General features: G+C 38.7%; 1 protein-coding gene across 3 annotated transcripts in view; it reads left to right on the top strand.

Annotated features, from left to right (window-relative positions):
- The first annotated feature begins 1,555 nt into the window (after nt 1-1,555).
- Nucleotides 1,556-16,004, top strand: part of LOC102476431 (interferon-induced very large GTPase 1) — a 30,688-nt gene continuing 16,239 nt past the window's right edge. For 2 of the 3 annotated variants that reach the window (XM_027765712.1, XM_006161996.3), the window contains exons 1-2: nt 1,556-1,694; nt 7,526-7,581. In XM_027765712.1, coding sequence (XP_027621513.1) covers nt 7,539-7,581 — 43 coding nt within the window. In that variant the 5' untranslated portion in view covers nt 1,556-1,694; nt 7,526-7,538. Of the gene's footprint in view, nt 1,695-2,766; nt 2,786-7,525; nt 7,582-16,004 lie in introns of those variants that run through there. The other variant, XM_027765713.1, reaches the window with a different exon arrangement.

The raw sequence follows: 16,004 nt of genomic DNA, 5'->3' as shown, positions 1-16,004 counted from the left end.
GTTTCAAACATAGCATGTCTTATAGCGTTTAGAGTTCAGGATAAATCATCAGAAATAGCATCACTAAAAGCCTCTAATATAAAGAACAGTGAAGGCCACAGATGGCATGGAGGTTAAAGCACTGGATCCCATATGGTCTACAGTGCAGTCCAAGTTTCAGACCCAGTAGCTTGAGAACATGGCAGGTGTGTGTGTGTGTGTGTGTGTGTGTGTGTGTTACCATGGCAAAACTGGAGGAGTCTACAATGTTACCCAGCATGCCACTGGCATTGTTGTAAACAAGTTAAGGGCAAGATTTTTGCCAAGAGAATTAATGTGCATATTGAGCATATTAAGTATTCTAATAGCAGAGAAAACTTCCTAAAATCTGTGAAGGAAAATGACCAGAAAAAGAAGGAAGCCTAAGAGAAAGGTACTTGGGTTCAACTAAAGCACCAGCCTGCTCCACCAGAAGCACACTTTGTCAGAACCAGTGGAAAGGAGCCTGGGCTTCTGGAACCAATTCCCTATGAATTCATGGCATGATGGGTGTTAAAAATAAACTAAACTATGGTATATAAAAATATTTTTCTTAATTGAGTAGAATTGTGTTCCCTCCCCCAAAGCTAATTTTAACTGGACTCTAATTCATTATGTAATATCTTTATTCAAATTTAGTATTTTTTAGCTGAAAGATGTTAAGTGACTTATTATGTAAAAAATAAAACTCAGTTGGTTAGAAAAAAAGAGAGCTTAGCTCACCTCACCTTAGTGTCAAATCATCCAGCCCTGCTAATATGATCTAGATCCTTGGTTAATTTTCAAACAAACTACTGTAGAAAAACAGAGCTAATTTTAATACAAAGAACTCTTCTAGGAAATAGAATCTAGAGTTGAGTTGACACAAAGAGAGAACCTACTTCTCTTTCTCCTTAAGTAATCTGAGACAGGGAACAGTAAAATCTATTATAGCACTTCCCTTGAGGAATAAAATCTACACTGTTTCTATGTCTCTTCTTTCAAATTCTTTTTGTAGCCTGTTTCTGCCTTACTCTTTACACGTGCTCATCCCACCCCCACCACTGGTATACACACATACACACACACACACACACACACACACACACACACACATAGATCAAGATTAGTCTTCTTTTTCAGTATTTCATTAATTTTTAAATCTAGGAATCACAATACAACATAAATAGGCTTCCTTTTTTAAAACTGGCACATAAGTGTATGTATTTGTGAGTACATTTTGATTTTTTAGTGTGTGAATATGATGCATAATAATCAAATCATGGTCATTAGCATATCTGTCATCTCAAATATTTGTCATTACTTCATGTTGAGAATGTTTAAATTTCTTTTAATCTGAAATAGACAATAAATTATTTTAACTACAGATGCCATATAGGTACTATGAACATTAGAAGTTGTTCTAAGTTATGATTTTATATTCACCAGCACAGGAAAAAATCCAACTCCCTAGGCTTCCTTACGATCAGCAGATTTTGTTTTAAAGATTGACATAGCAGAAACAAAAGTGAAACCAGTTTTTTGTTCCTGCTTTCTGTATAAATTCAGTCCTCTGCCTCACAGTGAAAGAACTGGCTCGAGCTCAGTAAGCTGCCGACCACCTCGGGGAAGGAAGTTTTCTCTACTCAGATCTCTTTGGAGCAACCTGAAGACAGGAGCGTGACTGAAGGAGACAGGTAAGTGAAGAAGAATATGGGAAATGGGATACACAGAGATATAAAAACAGAACAGAGACCAAAAGAGCAACAAGAAATAGGCAGAAACAGTTACAGGGAACAATAGAAGCAGGAATATTAGGCCACACTAAAAATACAAATATCGATTTTGCTACTCATGACTCCAAAAGGTAGCTGGAAAGCCAGTCCCTTGGCCTACTGGTTTAGGGAGCCAGATCCTGTATGGTCAACATTGGTTCAAGTCCCACCCCTTGTGGCTTGAAAAACATGCCAGGCACATGTGTGTCCATACTTGAATTGCTGACAGGATGGAGAAAAGGAGACAGATTTAGACATAACTATAACTATGCCCCATTTGTGGGTCCTTCCCCCCTCTCTAGCAAGCATATACATCCTCTAAAAAAAACAACAACAAAAAAAAGAAAACTTTAAATCTGGAGGGACAGTGAGTACATAACATAAATAGAAAAGAAACAATCTCAAAATCTAATTACTAAATGAAAGTAAATTCTGACATAAGAGAGATTTTATTCAAATTTTATTGCTACAACAACAGGAAGGAGACTATTGCTTTAGAGCAGCAGCCTCCAATCTTTTTGGCACTGGGGAACAGTTTCATGGAGGATAATTTTTCCACAAACTAGGGAAGGGTGGGGGATGGTTTCAGGATGATTCAAGCACATTACTTTTATTGTGTACTTTATTTTATTATTACACTGTTATTAATATGAACCATTACTGGTCCATGGCCCAGAGATTGGGGATTCCTGCAATAAAGGACAACTCAACCATAAGAGCTCCAAGCATCTGAAGACCAGGCAGAAAGGGATTTTCTTTCATGGTAAAGGTCATTAAAGTTATTAAAAGCCCAGTATTGATGGAGTGTGTTTTCACAGAGATTTTTCACAGAGATCAGCAGGTTCCCAGGAGAGGTGCCTTAAGGAGAGCTTGTGAGGGCAGCATATGGCATAATGATTAATGCAGGGGCAGCATGTGGCATGGTGATTAATGCACTGAACTCCTAGATCACTAACTGCAGTTCGAGTCCCAGGCCTGGCAGTTTGCCTTTTCACCTTTTCTGTCTCTCTCTGGTAAGTGTGCAGGCCCTGTAGCAAATTTTTAAAAAGTAACAATTATAATGAATAAAGAATTATTTTAAATTTTTTTAAAAAAAGAGGGCTTATATTCTGGGTCAGGAAGAGGGGAGGTAAAGTTCTGGAAACTGAAAGAAAAAGAGAAGTTTATCTAATGTCTGGTCACATTATTAAGCACTTTGTTCCTATTGGTCAGTGGAGATAAACAGTTCCATTCATCTTTTTTAAAGCAAAGAATAGGAATCTAAAGGGTATGTTTGTCCTGGTATAAGTGAAAAACAAGAGACGTGACTTTTATCTAAGTCATATGGGGAAGACAGGTAGTTTGCAGTAAGCCTTTCCTCGGAACACAAAATGGTGAATAATAAGCCATAGCTGTTTTCTGTATCTAAGCCTCCTCTCAAGCTGCAGAATCAAGGGACCTTCTCAGACCTCTTTTATTTATCACTCTAGCCTCACTGACTCACCAAATGAAGGAGATCAAAAAGTGTGTGTAAATTTCATGTGAAATAATGAATGATGTCTGATCGTGGAGAATGCAGGCAAGGGAGGAGTCAAAGATGACTCACTTTAGAGCCTGTGACTGGGAAGATGGAAATAGGTTGTTTTAGCCAGTCGTTCATACTCCCTTACAGGACTCACAGAGTATGTATTCGTGTTTGGCTTCTTTCTCATAACTTAATACTGTGATATCAACCCATATTATTGTGTGTAGCTTTGGCATTTATTTTTGCTATTATATCACATTTCATTGTATGACTATGACACATTTTGCCAGTATGGATGTGAATGGCCATTTGATTGGTTCCAGTTTGTGACTTTGTTATGAATAGAGTGCCATGAACATTTTCAGGAGTGTGTCTTGTATATTTTCATACATCTAGGAAAAGAAATTCTGGCTTATTTCTGCCATTTTATTTCATGCATATTCATATTTCCTGGTTTCATTGGATTTTTTTCTCTGACTTTGTAGTGCTGACTGAGAGCTGTTTCATGTTATTACTCCACTATTTAGGATATAATCCCCCTTTTATGTGTGTCATGACTACCCTTCATCATTATCTGATAAATGCAAAAATAATTTTCTATCAACTTTGCACATATTCATTGTGTCCACCACAAATACAAACTTTCCTCATCCATAAAATACCATGTACAAATTGAACCTTCTGGGATTTTAATTAAAATCTGTTCTTTTTTATATATGTATACATTCTACAATAGTTATGTACATTGGGACCAGCAGATAGCGTAATGGCTTTGTCGCCGAACTCCAATGTAGTCAACCGCGGTTCAAGTCCCAGACCCGGTGACTTAAACTCATGCCAGGCGCGTGTGGGTGCGTGCCCAAGATCCCAAGAGGAGAATGGAGGAGAAGGGATTGTGACATGGCCACCCCACCCCCAGGGGTGATTTCTCGCTTTCTGTCTCTCTGTCCCTCTGTCTTTCTGGCGAGCACACGTGCCCTATAGCAAAAAACTCTCAAAAAAAAAAAATAGTTATGTACATCAATAGTAATGTTTGGGAACCAGCAGTTAGCGTAATGGCTATGTCGCTGGACTCCCACGTAGTCGACCGTGGTTCGCGTCCCGGACCCGGTGGCTTAAAACCCATGCCGGGCGCATGTGCGTGCGTGCCCAAGATCCCAAGAGGAGAATGGAGGAGAGGGGATTGCGGCGTGGCCATCCCCTCTGGGGGGGTGATTTCTCGCTTTCTGTCTCTCTGTCTCTCTCTGTCTGTCTGGCGAGCACACGCGCCCTATAGTGAAAAACCTCTCAAAAAAAAAAATAGTAATGTTTGTTCCTTTCCTAACTTGGTTGATATATAATCTTAGTATCTAAATCACATTTCTAACAATATTATTGATAGTGCTATAATATCCCAGAGTCTCCAGTGCTTCTGTTGGAACCTCCATATCAGTCTGGTTTTAACTTACCTGTAAATAACTGTTTCTTCATTTATTTACCCATTAAACCCTTTACTTTGTATTCTAAGAGAATAAAAATGTCAAAATCTTTCTTACTTTCTTTCATTTTCATTTCTATAGGGTATATGTGCTCACCAGAGAGAAAAAAGAGGCGGAAAATGAGAAATTGTCCCCCAGTGGGATGACCATGCTGCAAATCCTTCTCCATTCTCCTTTCAGGACTTTGTGCATGCACACATATGTGTCTAGTGTGTTTTTCAAGTCACCAGGTCCAGACTCAAACCACTCAACTGGCCATGTGGGATCCAGCTGCCTTAACTGCCATGACATCTGCTGGACCCACAACAGGATATTTCTAAACATAGTAACATTTATGACAATAGTATAATAATTAGTAGTAGTAGCATTTATTCTGTTCAGTATTTGATGCACACTTTCAATACGAAAGATCAGTTCTTACTGAGTCTTCAGAAATGGCCTTTGACTATTTCTTTGATCAATTTTCTACCATATTCATTCTGACCTCTCCCTCTGAAAATCATCGTAGAGTCAGAGGTGACAGCACTTCTAGACTTTTCCTCTACATCTCTTTTAGCTTATCCTTTCCATTTCTTTATCCTTTGAGGCTCAATTCTGAAACACCTTCAGTTTTGCATTCTAGCACAGTGTTGCAGCATGAGGTGTGTTCCTGCAAATATCCAGGCAGAAACAATACTGCAGTTGGAAACTAGGGTGTAACAGGTCTCCAGTGAGTTGTTTTCCTATCTACACCATCTAGGGTAGCAAATTTATTTTTTTATGTTTCACATTTCCTCCTCTAAAAATGTATCCTTAAATTAGTGTTTATTCAAAATGAGCACTTGGTAGCAATTATAAAATTAAATGTGTGGTGTTTATAAAAATTATAATTCCTAAATAATAGCTGGACCTCCCCTATCAGAATCTTTGTGAATAGAGCTAGGAATCCTCACTGAGGGGTGGGGCAGGAAATCTCCATGTTATTATTATGTAAAATAAGGATGAGAACAACTGCCTTAAAATATTGACTTAAATGCATCAACTCACTTTACCTCTAAATAGGCCTAAAGCAAGCCTACTAGTTACACAAACTCATCAGTTAAATCAAGCACAGAAGTGAGCACACCACAGTCCTTAACACCTCAATCAGTTTGCTGCAATTGTCCTTTCCTGAACAAATCCCTAGCTCCTCTGAATCTATCTTCATAATAGACCAAAGCTGTCTATGATGGTATAAAAGGAAACAAAGTGGTCTAAGTCACTGTTTAAATTTTTACAGCATCCAAAAATATAAGCAAATCATCTTCCTCTAGCACCTGAATCCTTGCTTGTGGGCAATAGCAGATTTGGCACCAACTAAACAACATTTGCTCGTCCTCATTCACCTTCCTAACATTCACATACTACTTCCTCTTCATTTAGCCAACCCTAGTGCCTGAGGCATGCAAGGCTATAATGCATAGCTTGTTACATTTGGAAACTAGCAGAACAAGGGCCTGATGAACAGCATTCACACATACACACTATTTTATGTGTAATTTTCACAGACAATAAATGTAAAAAGAGAAAATATGGCCTTGACCCAGGATGTAATCCTATCACTCATTATTTGGTCCATCTTAAAAATGACAAACTTAGGACTAGCAGTTGGCATAATGGCTATGTCACTGGACTCCCATGTAGTCAACCATGGTTCAAGTCCTGTACCGAGAGGCTTAAACTCACTCCGGGCGTGTGTGCCTGCATGCCCAAGATACCAAGAGGAGAATGAAGGAGAAGGGATTGTGGTGTGGCTAACAGCTGGTCCCTAGGATATAAGTTTTTTTATTTTTATAAATAACTTATTTGTTACAAAGATAGTTTACCCAGCTAAATCACAAAACTATAAATTCAAGATATCCAAATTATATTTTATTAATAAAACAAGTAAAAACTGATTTGTCCATTTTTATATAGAACTGCAGATGAAGCTGAAAAACAAGGCCTGTTTTTAAAACAAAATGCATCAACGTAAGGGTTTTGGGTCTATTGTCTAATTAACTAGTATTGTTGTACTTCTTCCCATACACAAAATGCAAACCCTGAAAGTCAAGACCTTGACATTTCTAGAAATCACCTGTAATTTTCCTGTTTATTTAAAATAGAATCACTTGCAAATATTTACAGGGGTGACAGTCTACATTATTCCCTATCTTTTGCTGTATTTCAGCACATCCCTTAGCCCCACTCTAAGCACTGATATGTAATTTCATAATTCTGTCTTTTTAAATGCATACTGTTATTTCTTTTCTGATTTCATTTAGTTATATACATTCCTGATCATCTGAATATCTATTTTCCTTACAAAAATATATCATCAAAATAAAGAGATGCTTGAGGTTTCTTCAGTGTTCAATTTTGCTTATTTTTTCTTTTTTTTTTTCCCAGCTTTTCTTCAGTTGTCTTAAGTGTGACTAGCCTTGTTTTACAAATACACATGACACTGCCACCAAGTCAGGTTTAGAAATGTATTGCCCCAACGGTAAAGTATTAAACTTCTCTCCAACCACAGGGCTGTGGGTACTGCTGCTGTCACTGGTTTTGAATCTGTACTTTTCCAATAATCTCTTAGGAACGTTCTGTGGGGCACCAAGCAGATGAAGCAAGCTCTGTCAGCGGGTTAAAAATACCTTTTGTTTTACGCTTCACTGTGGAAGACAAAACACTGTGTGTCACCCACTGCTGAAGTCTGTATACAGTGTGGCCTATATATTTGCAATAATTCTTGACATGATTCTTGTGATATTTTTCAGCAATTCACTGTGAATGTCTTCACAGAACATTGGCACTCAAGAGGGCAAAGTACAGAGTAAGTAGAAGAAAGTTATTTTGTGCAGTTTCATGTCATTAACGCCTTTTTTATTGTAAGGCATTGCTTCTCTCTGGTAAGGCTTAAAAGGGGATATGATCGTGCTTAACTAAAAGGAAAAAAGAAAATTAGTTAACAAAAGGCTATTACACTATACATATGGAAATATAAGAAAATAATAAAGAAAAAGAGCAATCACTTAAGCAGACTCAAGAGATCTGTACAGGAGGAGAAGCTCTGGGGGGTTTCGCTGGGTGCTGGTACAGACCACGCATGCTGCTCTCCTTTTCCACTGAGACCCTAGATGCTGGCTTCACAGAGCGAGACGTTTCAGGGAAGACAAAGACAATGCCAAGAGTACTATCCACTGGCGCTATATGGCAGCAAAGTTTTTAAATAAACCTTGTTCCTTTTCTTCATGTAGGTAATGTTTCACTAAAAGCTTTAAAATTAAAAAAAGCTATCGTTCCATTCCTTCCTCCTGCCAAAATTCAGTAGTGACATGAGTAAAGGTACTGGGAATAGCTAGGCATGAACACACTGAGAGTGATCCATAATGGGAGACTGGTAACACTGTACATGGTGGGGCAGCGGCAGCCACGTCGTTCAGCAGATCACCTTTCTTGTGATGAACTTCACCTGCCCAGGGCATCACACTGCAGTATTACTAGCTCTGTGGGCTGACACTTAATATTAGCACAACGCCATCTTGTCACACCTTCCATCTGACAAAATCCTATGTCTTTCCTACTTACTGTTTTCTTTCTACCTTGTTCCTCTTTCCTTTACAAATTTGTCTTTGGAAAACTAATTGTTACCTCCAATCAATTAGACAGAAACTATTATTTTTAAGGAATATATTTTGTTCGTCACATTAAGAATTATCTGAGGTTTTATCAAGCATCAAAGCAACTCTTTCTTTTCCTAGCCTAGGTAATGTGATACTCCTGGAAAGGCCACCAACTTGTAACTTTGTATGTAGGACTTTACATATTTACTAGAATTTTTAATTCTTAGCAACTTTAGCTTTTAAAATTGTTCATACTAGCAGCTTATGAACATGTATTTTACAAGTGAACAAAAACTGTTTAATAAATTTTTCCAGTGTAGAATAGAACAATCTTGTTAACAGATACAATATCTTTCATTTTTGTAAAATTTCAGTAGAAATATTTAAACTTTATGTTAGTCAAAACATGTTAACTTATTTAAAGATGACTTAGACTTTTTTTATGAACCCTTGTCATTTCAATTAAGCACAACTTTTCTCTTTTTTGGTGGGGGGGGCGGAGAGGTTTTTGCTATAGGGAACGTGCACTCGCCAGAAAGACAGAGAGAGACAGAGAGACAGAAAGTGAGAAATCACCCCCAAGGGGAGATGGCCATGCCGTAATCCCTTCTCCTCCATTCTCCTCTCGGAATCTTGGACACGCATGCACACACACCTGGCATGTGTTTAAGTCATTGGGTCCAGGATTCAAACCACGGTCGACTACATGGGAGTCCAGTGACACAGCCATTACGCCAACTGCTGGTCCCTCAATTAAGCACAACTTCAAGATTTTTAAATTATTTGAAAACTTTACCAGTAAATAGTCCATTTATAATCATGTTTTTAAAATTTTAACCATTATGTTTTGTTTACCTATGAAAACCAAGATATCAGAGAAAGCTAGTCATCAATTTATTTTTCTTGATAGTCAGATATTCACCATGTAACATACAATATATAACATATAAATACCAGCTATTTCATTAAACCAACCATATTAAGACAAATATGATGTTGCCTGATTAATAAGCCCTGGACAAACTATATGTTGGAAACTATGAAGATCTCCACTTATTAAATTCTTTTAAACCATATCTGAAGCCAGTCTATTATCATGTGAACTTAAGAAGCATTTCAATTTGTATGAGCAGTTTTTTTTATAAATCAAAATTAATGGAATTCCTTAAGGCCACATAGACACATTAATATGGATCCTGTCTGCTACCAGTTAATCACTATTCTGTTTCTGTAACCTGCTTGCAAGACAGGATGTGTCCAACCAAATGCTGTTCTGCTTCTGTGACCTGCTTGCAAGACAGGATGTGGCCCCCAGCCTGGGGCTTTCTGAGACCTAGCCACAGGTTGATTTGCTGTGGTTTAAACACCTAACTGGTTTGAACAGTTTCAAAAGACATTACCTTGGGCCAGAACTAGACGCTTTATAAACCCTGCACCCTTTCCCAAGTCAGGGTTCAAAATTTGGAATACAAACTTCTCTGGGTCCACCGGTATAATAAACCTGAGTTCCCCTATTCTCTGAGTGGTGCTTGGTTTCTCATGGTCTGTTTCTGCAACTTTTCTAGTTCCCTGACTAGGAAGCCAACCATGCTGGTTCCTTGAGCCACCGGGTCAGCAGAAGAGACCTGCTGGGACAAAGGGGCCTCAGAATAGAATAAGGCTGTGCCACCTGGTCTTTTCTCAGGTCCTCCTTCATCAGGGGCCCTGATATCACACAGCAACTGACCCCAATCAGACTTAATAGAGAGACAAACAATCTGACTGAAACATCTGGATAGGGTAAGATAATTGATTCACAATCAATTTCAACACCTGAGACCTACAACAAATCTCACTTGGTGACAAAACAATTTTAATCCACTCTGTGGCCTGCTCCTAGCAGTCACTGGCAAGTCAGCCCAATTTGGTCTTCATCCCTGACTGTCATCAGCAATAGAAGGTCCAACACCTGTATCAGCACTACTGCACTCGAGCACTATAGTAATAGCAAGTATTTTTCTTCTAATTCGATTCTACCCCCATTAGGACAAAATAAAACAATTCAATCATTAGCCCTATGCCTAGGAGCTATCACCACCCTATTTACAGCTATCTGCACACTTACACAAAATGACATTTAAAAAATTGTAGCATTCTCTACCTATCTAGCCAACTGGGCCTAATAATAGTAACAATTGGAATTAACCAACCCCATTTAGCTTTCCTACACATCTGCACACACACATTCTTCAAAGCAATGCTATTTATATGCTCTGCTCCGTCACTCATAGCCTCAATGATGAACAAGACATCCATAAAATAGGAGGACTATATAAAAGTTTACCATTCACCTCATCAGCCCCCAACGATTGGCAGCCTGGCTCTGACAGGCATACCATTTCTAACAGGATTTTGCTCTAAAGACCTAATCATTGAAACAGCAAACACCTCATATATCAATGCCTGCACCCTCCTCACTACTCTCATTGCCACATCCCTTACGGCCATCTACAGCACACGAATTATCTTCTATGCTCTCATAGGTCAACCGCGCTACCCATCAACTATTACCGTCAACGAAAACAACCCACTTCTAATTAACTCAGTTAAACGTCTCGCAATAGGAAGTATCTTCGCAGGATTCTTAATCTCCAATAATATTATACCAATAACTACCCCCCAAATAACAATACCTCTGTATCTAAAACTCTCTGCCCTATTTGTAACTATCATAGGATTCTCCATCACCATAGAGTTAAACCTTATTACTTTCAACTTAAAATGCAATTGTCTATCACCATTTTATAAATTCTCAACTATACTAGGTTATTACCCAATAATCATCCACTGTCTGATCCCATACACAAGCTTAAAAATAAGCTAAAACCTATCATCAATACTCCTAGATATAACATGACTAGAAATAGCCCTACCAAAATCCATTTCTAACATACAACTTGCAGCCTCATTTAAAATTTCTAATCAAGAAGGACAAATCAAACTGTATTTCCTATCCTTTCTCATCTCCTTAATTCTAGCACTATTTATAGTAATCTAACCCCACAAGTAATTTCAATTACAATAAAAATACTAATAAACCAATTCCACCCTGCTACAACTATTAATCAATAACCATAATCATAAAGAGATGCCACTCCCAACGAATCTTCACGAAAATAACCTGAATTACTATTATCAAAAAACATTCAAACCTCCAAACCCTTTAAACTAACAACAAAATTGGCATCACACCCAATCATTCACACAACTACTATTAACTCTATAATAATAACCAACAACAAGCTGCCTCAAATAACAACATTAGATCCCCAGATCTCAGGGTATTCCTCTGTAGCCATGGCAGTCATGTAACTAAATACCACTAGTATTCCCCATAAATAGATCAAAAAAACTATTAACCCCAAGAATGAACCCCCAAGACCTACAACAATACCACAACCAAGTCCACCACTCACAATCAACCCGAACCCGCCATAAATCGGAGAGGGTTTTGAAGAAAATCCCACAAAACGAATAACAAATAACACCCTAAGCATAAATACAACATATGGCATAATTCTCACATGGAGTCTAACCATGACCTAAGGCATGAAAAGCCACCATTGTTATTCAACTATAAGAACCTAATGACCAACATATGAAAAAAGCACCCACTACTGAAAATTATTAACCACTCATTTATTGACCTTCCAGCCCCTTCAAATATCTCATCTTAATGAAATATTGGCTCATTTTTAGGAATCTGCCTAATCCTGCAAATCATTACAGGCCTATTCCTAGCTGTACACTACACTGCAGACACTACCACAGCCTTCTCCTCAGTCACACATATTTGCCGAGACATAAACTACGGATGGGTTATCCGCTACCTGCATGCCAACGGTGCATCAATATTTTTTGTCTGCCTAGTCCTGCATGTAGGCTGAGGCTTATACTATGGTTCATACACCTTCCTTGAAACCTGAAACACTGGAGTAATTCTCCTATTTGCTGTCACAATGACAGCATTCATGGGCTATGTTCTCCCATAAGGACAAATATTCTGAGGAGCAACAGTCATTACCAACCTCCTCTCAACCATCCCATACATTGGCACAGACCTTGTGAAATAAATTTAAGGGGAATTCTCAGTAGATAAAGCTACTCTGACTCAATTCTTCACCTTCCATTTCATCCTAGCCTTCATTATCACCACACTAGTAATCGTACATCTTCTATTCCTTCATGAAACAGGATCCAATAACCCAACAGGAATCGATTCGATGCAGACAAAATCCCATTTCACCCGTACTATACAATCAAAGACATCCTAGGAGTAGTTATCTTACTAGCCTTACTATCTAGCCTAGTCTTATTTGCCCCAAACCTCCTTGGAGATCCAGACAACTATACACCAGCAAATCCACTAAACACCCCACCTCATATCAAACCAGAATGATACTTCCTACTTGCATATGCAATCCTACGATCAATCCCTAATAAACTAGAAGGAGTTTTAGCCCTAGTAATATCAATTCTAATCTTAGCCTTAGTTCCATTCCTCCACACCTCCAAGCAATGCAGCATAATATTCCAACCAGTTAGTCAATGCCTATTCTGAATCTTAGTCGCTGACCTAACACTAACATGAATTGGGGGACAACCAGTAGAACACCCACTCATTATTATTGGACAAGTAGCCTCCGTCCTATATTTCACCATCATTAGCATCCTCATGCCCCTAGCAAGCATTAGAAAACTATCTTTTAAAATGATAGCCCTGTAATATACATAATATACTGGTCTTGTAAACCAGAAACAGAGAAAATTCTCCCCAGGGCACTCAAGGAAGAAGAATAATACTCCACCATCAACACCCAAAGCTGATATTCTAATTAAACTATTCCTTGTAGATTCAATCATTTAAATCAACTTCCTTCTCAATAACTCCGATGCAACAATTTTTTGACGCCCCTATATACTTCGTGCATATCTGCTCTTCCACATTATAAATGACATAGTACATTAATGAATTACAGTACATAATACATATATGTATAATCATGCATTCAATTACTATCACCATGCTTATAAGCATGTACATATAATGAAGATGTGCATAGTACATCATTTACTTAATCAACATAACTATATTACAACATGGATAGCAAGCAAATATTATTATATCTTAATCTTACACAGTACATACTATTGATTGTACATAGCACATACATTCTCAAAATATCTCTAATTACACACATATCATAACCTAATGGTGTCCTTTGATTTGACTACCTCCATGAAATCATCAACCCCCCTGACTAGGACCCAGGAACCCAGTCAGGTCTTGCCTCAATTGAATGTCCCAATCATCTCCTGTAGAATCCCAGAGCCACAAGGGTAGAAACTTCCCAAGGGGGGAATTCACGCACCATGGTCTCCTGTCAGAGCCACCAGTTCAGGTCGCTGTGTGGTCTCTTGTTGGAGCCACCAGTTCAGGTACCTACATGGTCTCCCATTGGAGCCACCAGTAGGGGACCCTCCCAAAGGGGGGACAGCATGGTAACAAACTCCGGACCACCAGTTAGGGATCCTCCCAAAGCAAGGTACATAATGTGATAAACTCTGGAGTAACTGTGAGAGTGTTTGTGTTGGGGGGAGGGAGTCAGTTTCTGTGCCCATGGTCTTCAGATCATGGGGTCTGAGTGGATCTTCACCTGCAATTCTATGATAACCTGATAAGGCTCAGGGTGATGTCCATCACTGGGGAACCTAGTTCCTCCCTGTGTGCCGGGTCTAGGTCAGGGACTTACAAAATAAATGCCCCTAGTATGTCATCTCTTACCCACATTAGTCAGTCAGGGGTGGCCATGAGTACTGATTCATCAATGCTAAGAGGTACTTAAAGTTCTTGCAAGGGATACAGCCAAGTGGACGACTGATTGGTCACCTCTTTGGAGCAGACACCCATCCCTTGTCTGTCTTGCATCACCACCACAGGGAGGGACACACTGGGAAGGGGATTTTTCTCATATGTCCTGGGAAGAGTGGGACCTACTCCCAGGTCCCCTGTCCCTTCTGGTTGAAAGCAGATATGAAAAGTGGATGTACTCTTACAAGTAAAGGTTTCAGAAAAATTAATCACTTAACTAGGTAAAAGTTTCCATTTTCTATATAGAAAGACTGACTGGTCTTTTGAACTGCTAAGCCAACCATTAAGCATACCCAGAATTAACCAAAAGCAGGGAAGTGCTTGACAGAATTGCATGCTAAGTAGCCAATACCAAAATTCTTAAGCTATGTAGTACTTCCTGGCCCACTGTCTAAGATCAAAGGTAAATTGTTAAGATCTGTAATTTCAATGAATTCTATGAGATTGATTCAAGTCAGATCATCTGTGGCAGTCTGTTTAATAAACAATGCAATCTGCCTGAACTAAAGAGATAAAATTGGCATAAAAAGATATAAATTCAATGTTAAGCATGGACTCATGGAAAACATTGCTGCCTGATTCTTCCTGGGTTCTCTTATAGTTCTCATTATTAAATTAACATGCTTTGATTATTCCTATTTTTGGCCTTTAGATTGTATAGAAATGAAAGATATTGGGTGGGTCTATTAATAAGATTGTTCATTGTTACAGTGGGAAAATTGTTAAACAAGTTTTGTTGTTATTGCTGTTTGTACATGTTCATAAGCTACTGGTGTGTGCTAAAAGTTAGGGTTGCTGAAAATCAAAAATCCTGATCCATATGGGTATATGTATTCTATTCATAGATCCAAGTTTATAAACTTAATAGCTTCTCCAGGTAATATCAGATTTCCCAAGGTGGGGAAGGAAAATATAAGCATGGGCAGTTAGTAAAAAATTGGGCCTTTGTATCAGGGGCTAAAAGCTAGGGAACTCCTGTCCAGAAAACTAGTGGGGTAGGAGGGACCAGCAGTTGGCATAATGGCTGTCACTGGACTCCCATGTAGTTGACCACGGTCGAGTCCCAGACCCAGTGGCTTCACGGGTGTGTGCGTGTGTGCCCAAGATCCCGAGAGCAGAATGGAGGAGAAGGGATCATGGCATGGCCATCACCCTAGGGGGTGATTTCTCTCTTTCTGTCTCTCTGTCTCTCTCTCTCTTTCTGGTGTGCACATGTGCCCTATAGCAAAAGCCTCTCCAAAAAAAATAAATTAAATAACATGTATGCATACACACACACATATATAAGCAAACAAAAGATCTCATATTTTGTTTCTACTGTCTCTTCTTAAAAAAAAAAAAAAAAAAACAAGTTGCTAAAGTTAAATCTTAGATGTTTACTATCTGCCTCTGGGTCTGTTAGAAAGCAGCTTCCAACTGACCTTGAATACTAGAAAGCAGAGAGAATCTGTAGAGCTGAGAAATATCTACATTTTAACCCTGTAATTGCAGGTCTTGAATTGTTTCAGTTTAGTAACTACTTAAAATCCAAAGACTCATGCTAAAACCCAGCTATATGTTTATCAGGATTGCCAGAAAAACTATTACCCAAGTCAGTTTTAACCTATTGAAACTCATTAAGGGGGGGGGAGGGGTAGTGGGAAAGGAGGAGCTGATGAATTTATGTAGGACTGAATTCTCTTTCGTCAGACTCAACTGAAGGACTAACTATAGAGGGAGTCA

Source organism: Tupaia chinensis, unplaced genomic scaffold (genome assembly GCF_000334495.1).
Source record: "Tupaia chinensis unplaced genomic scaffold, TupChi_1.0 Scaffold139491_1, whole genome shotgun sequence".
Taxonomy (NCBI): Eukaryota; Metazoa; Chordata; class Mammalia; order Scandentia; family Tupaiidae; genus Tupaia; species Tupaia belangeri.
Note: the sequence above shows the minus strand (reverse complement) of the source record. Positions and strands in the feature narration are given on the sequence as shown.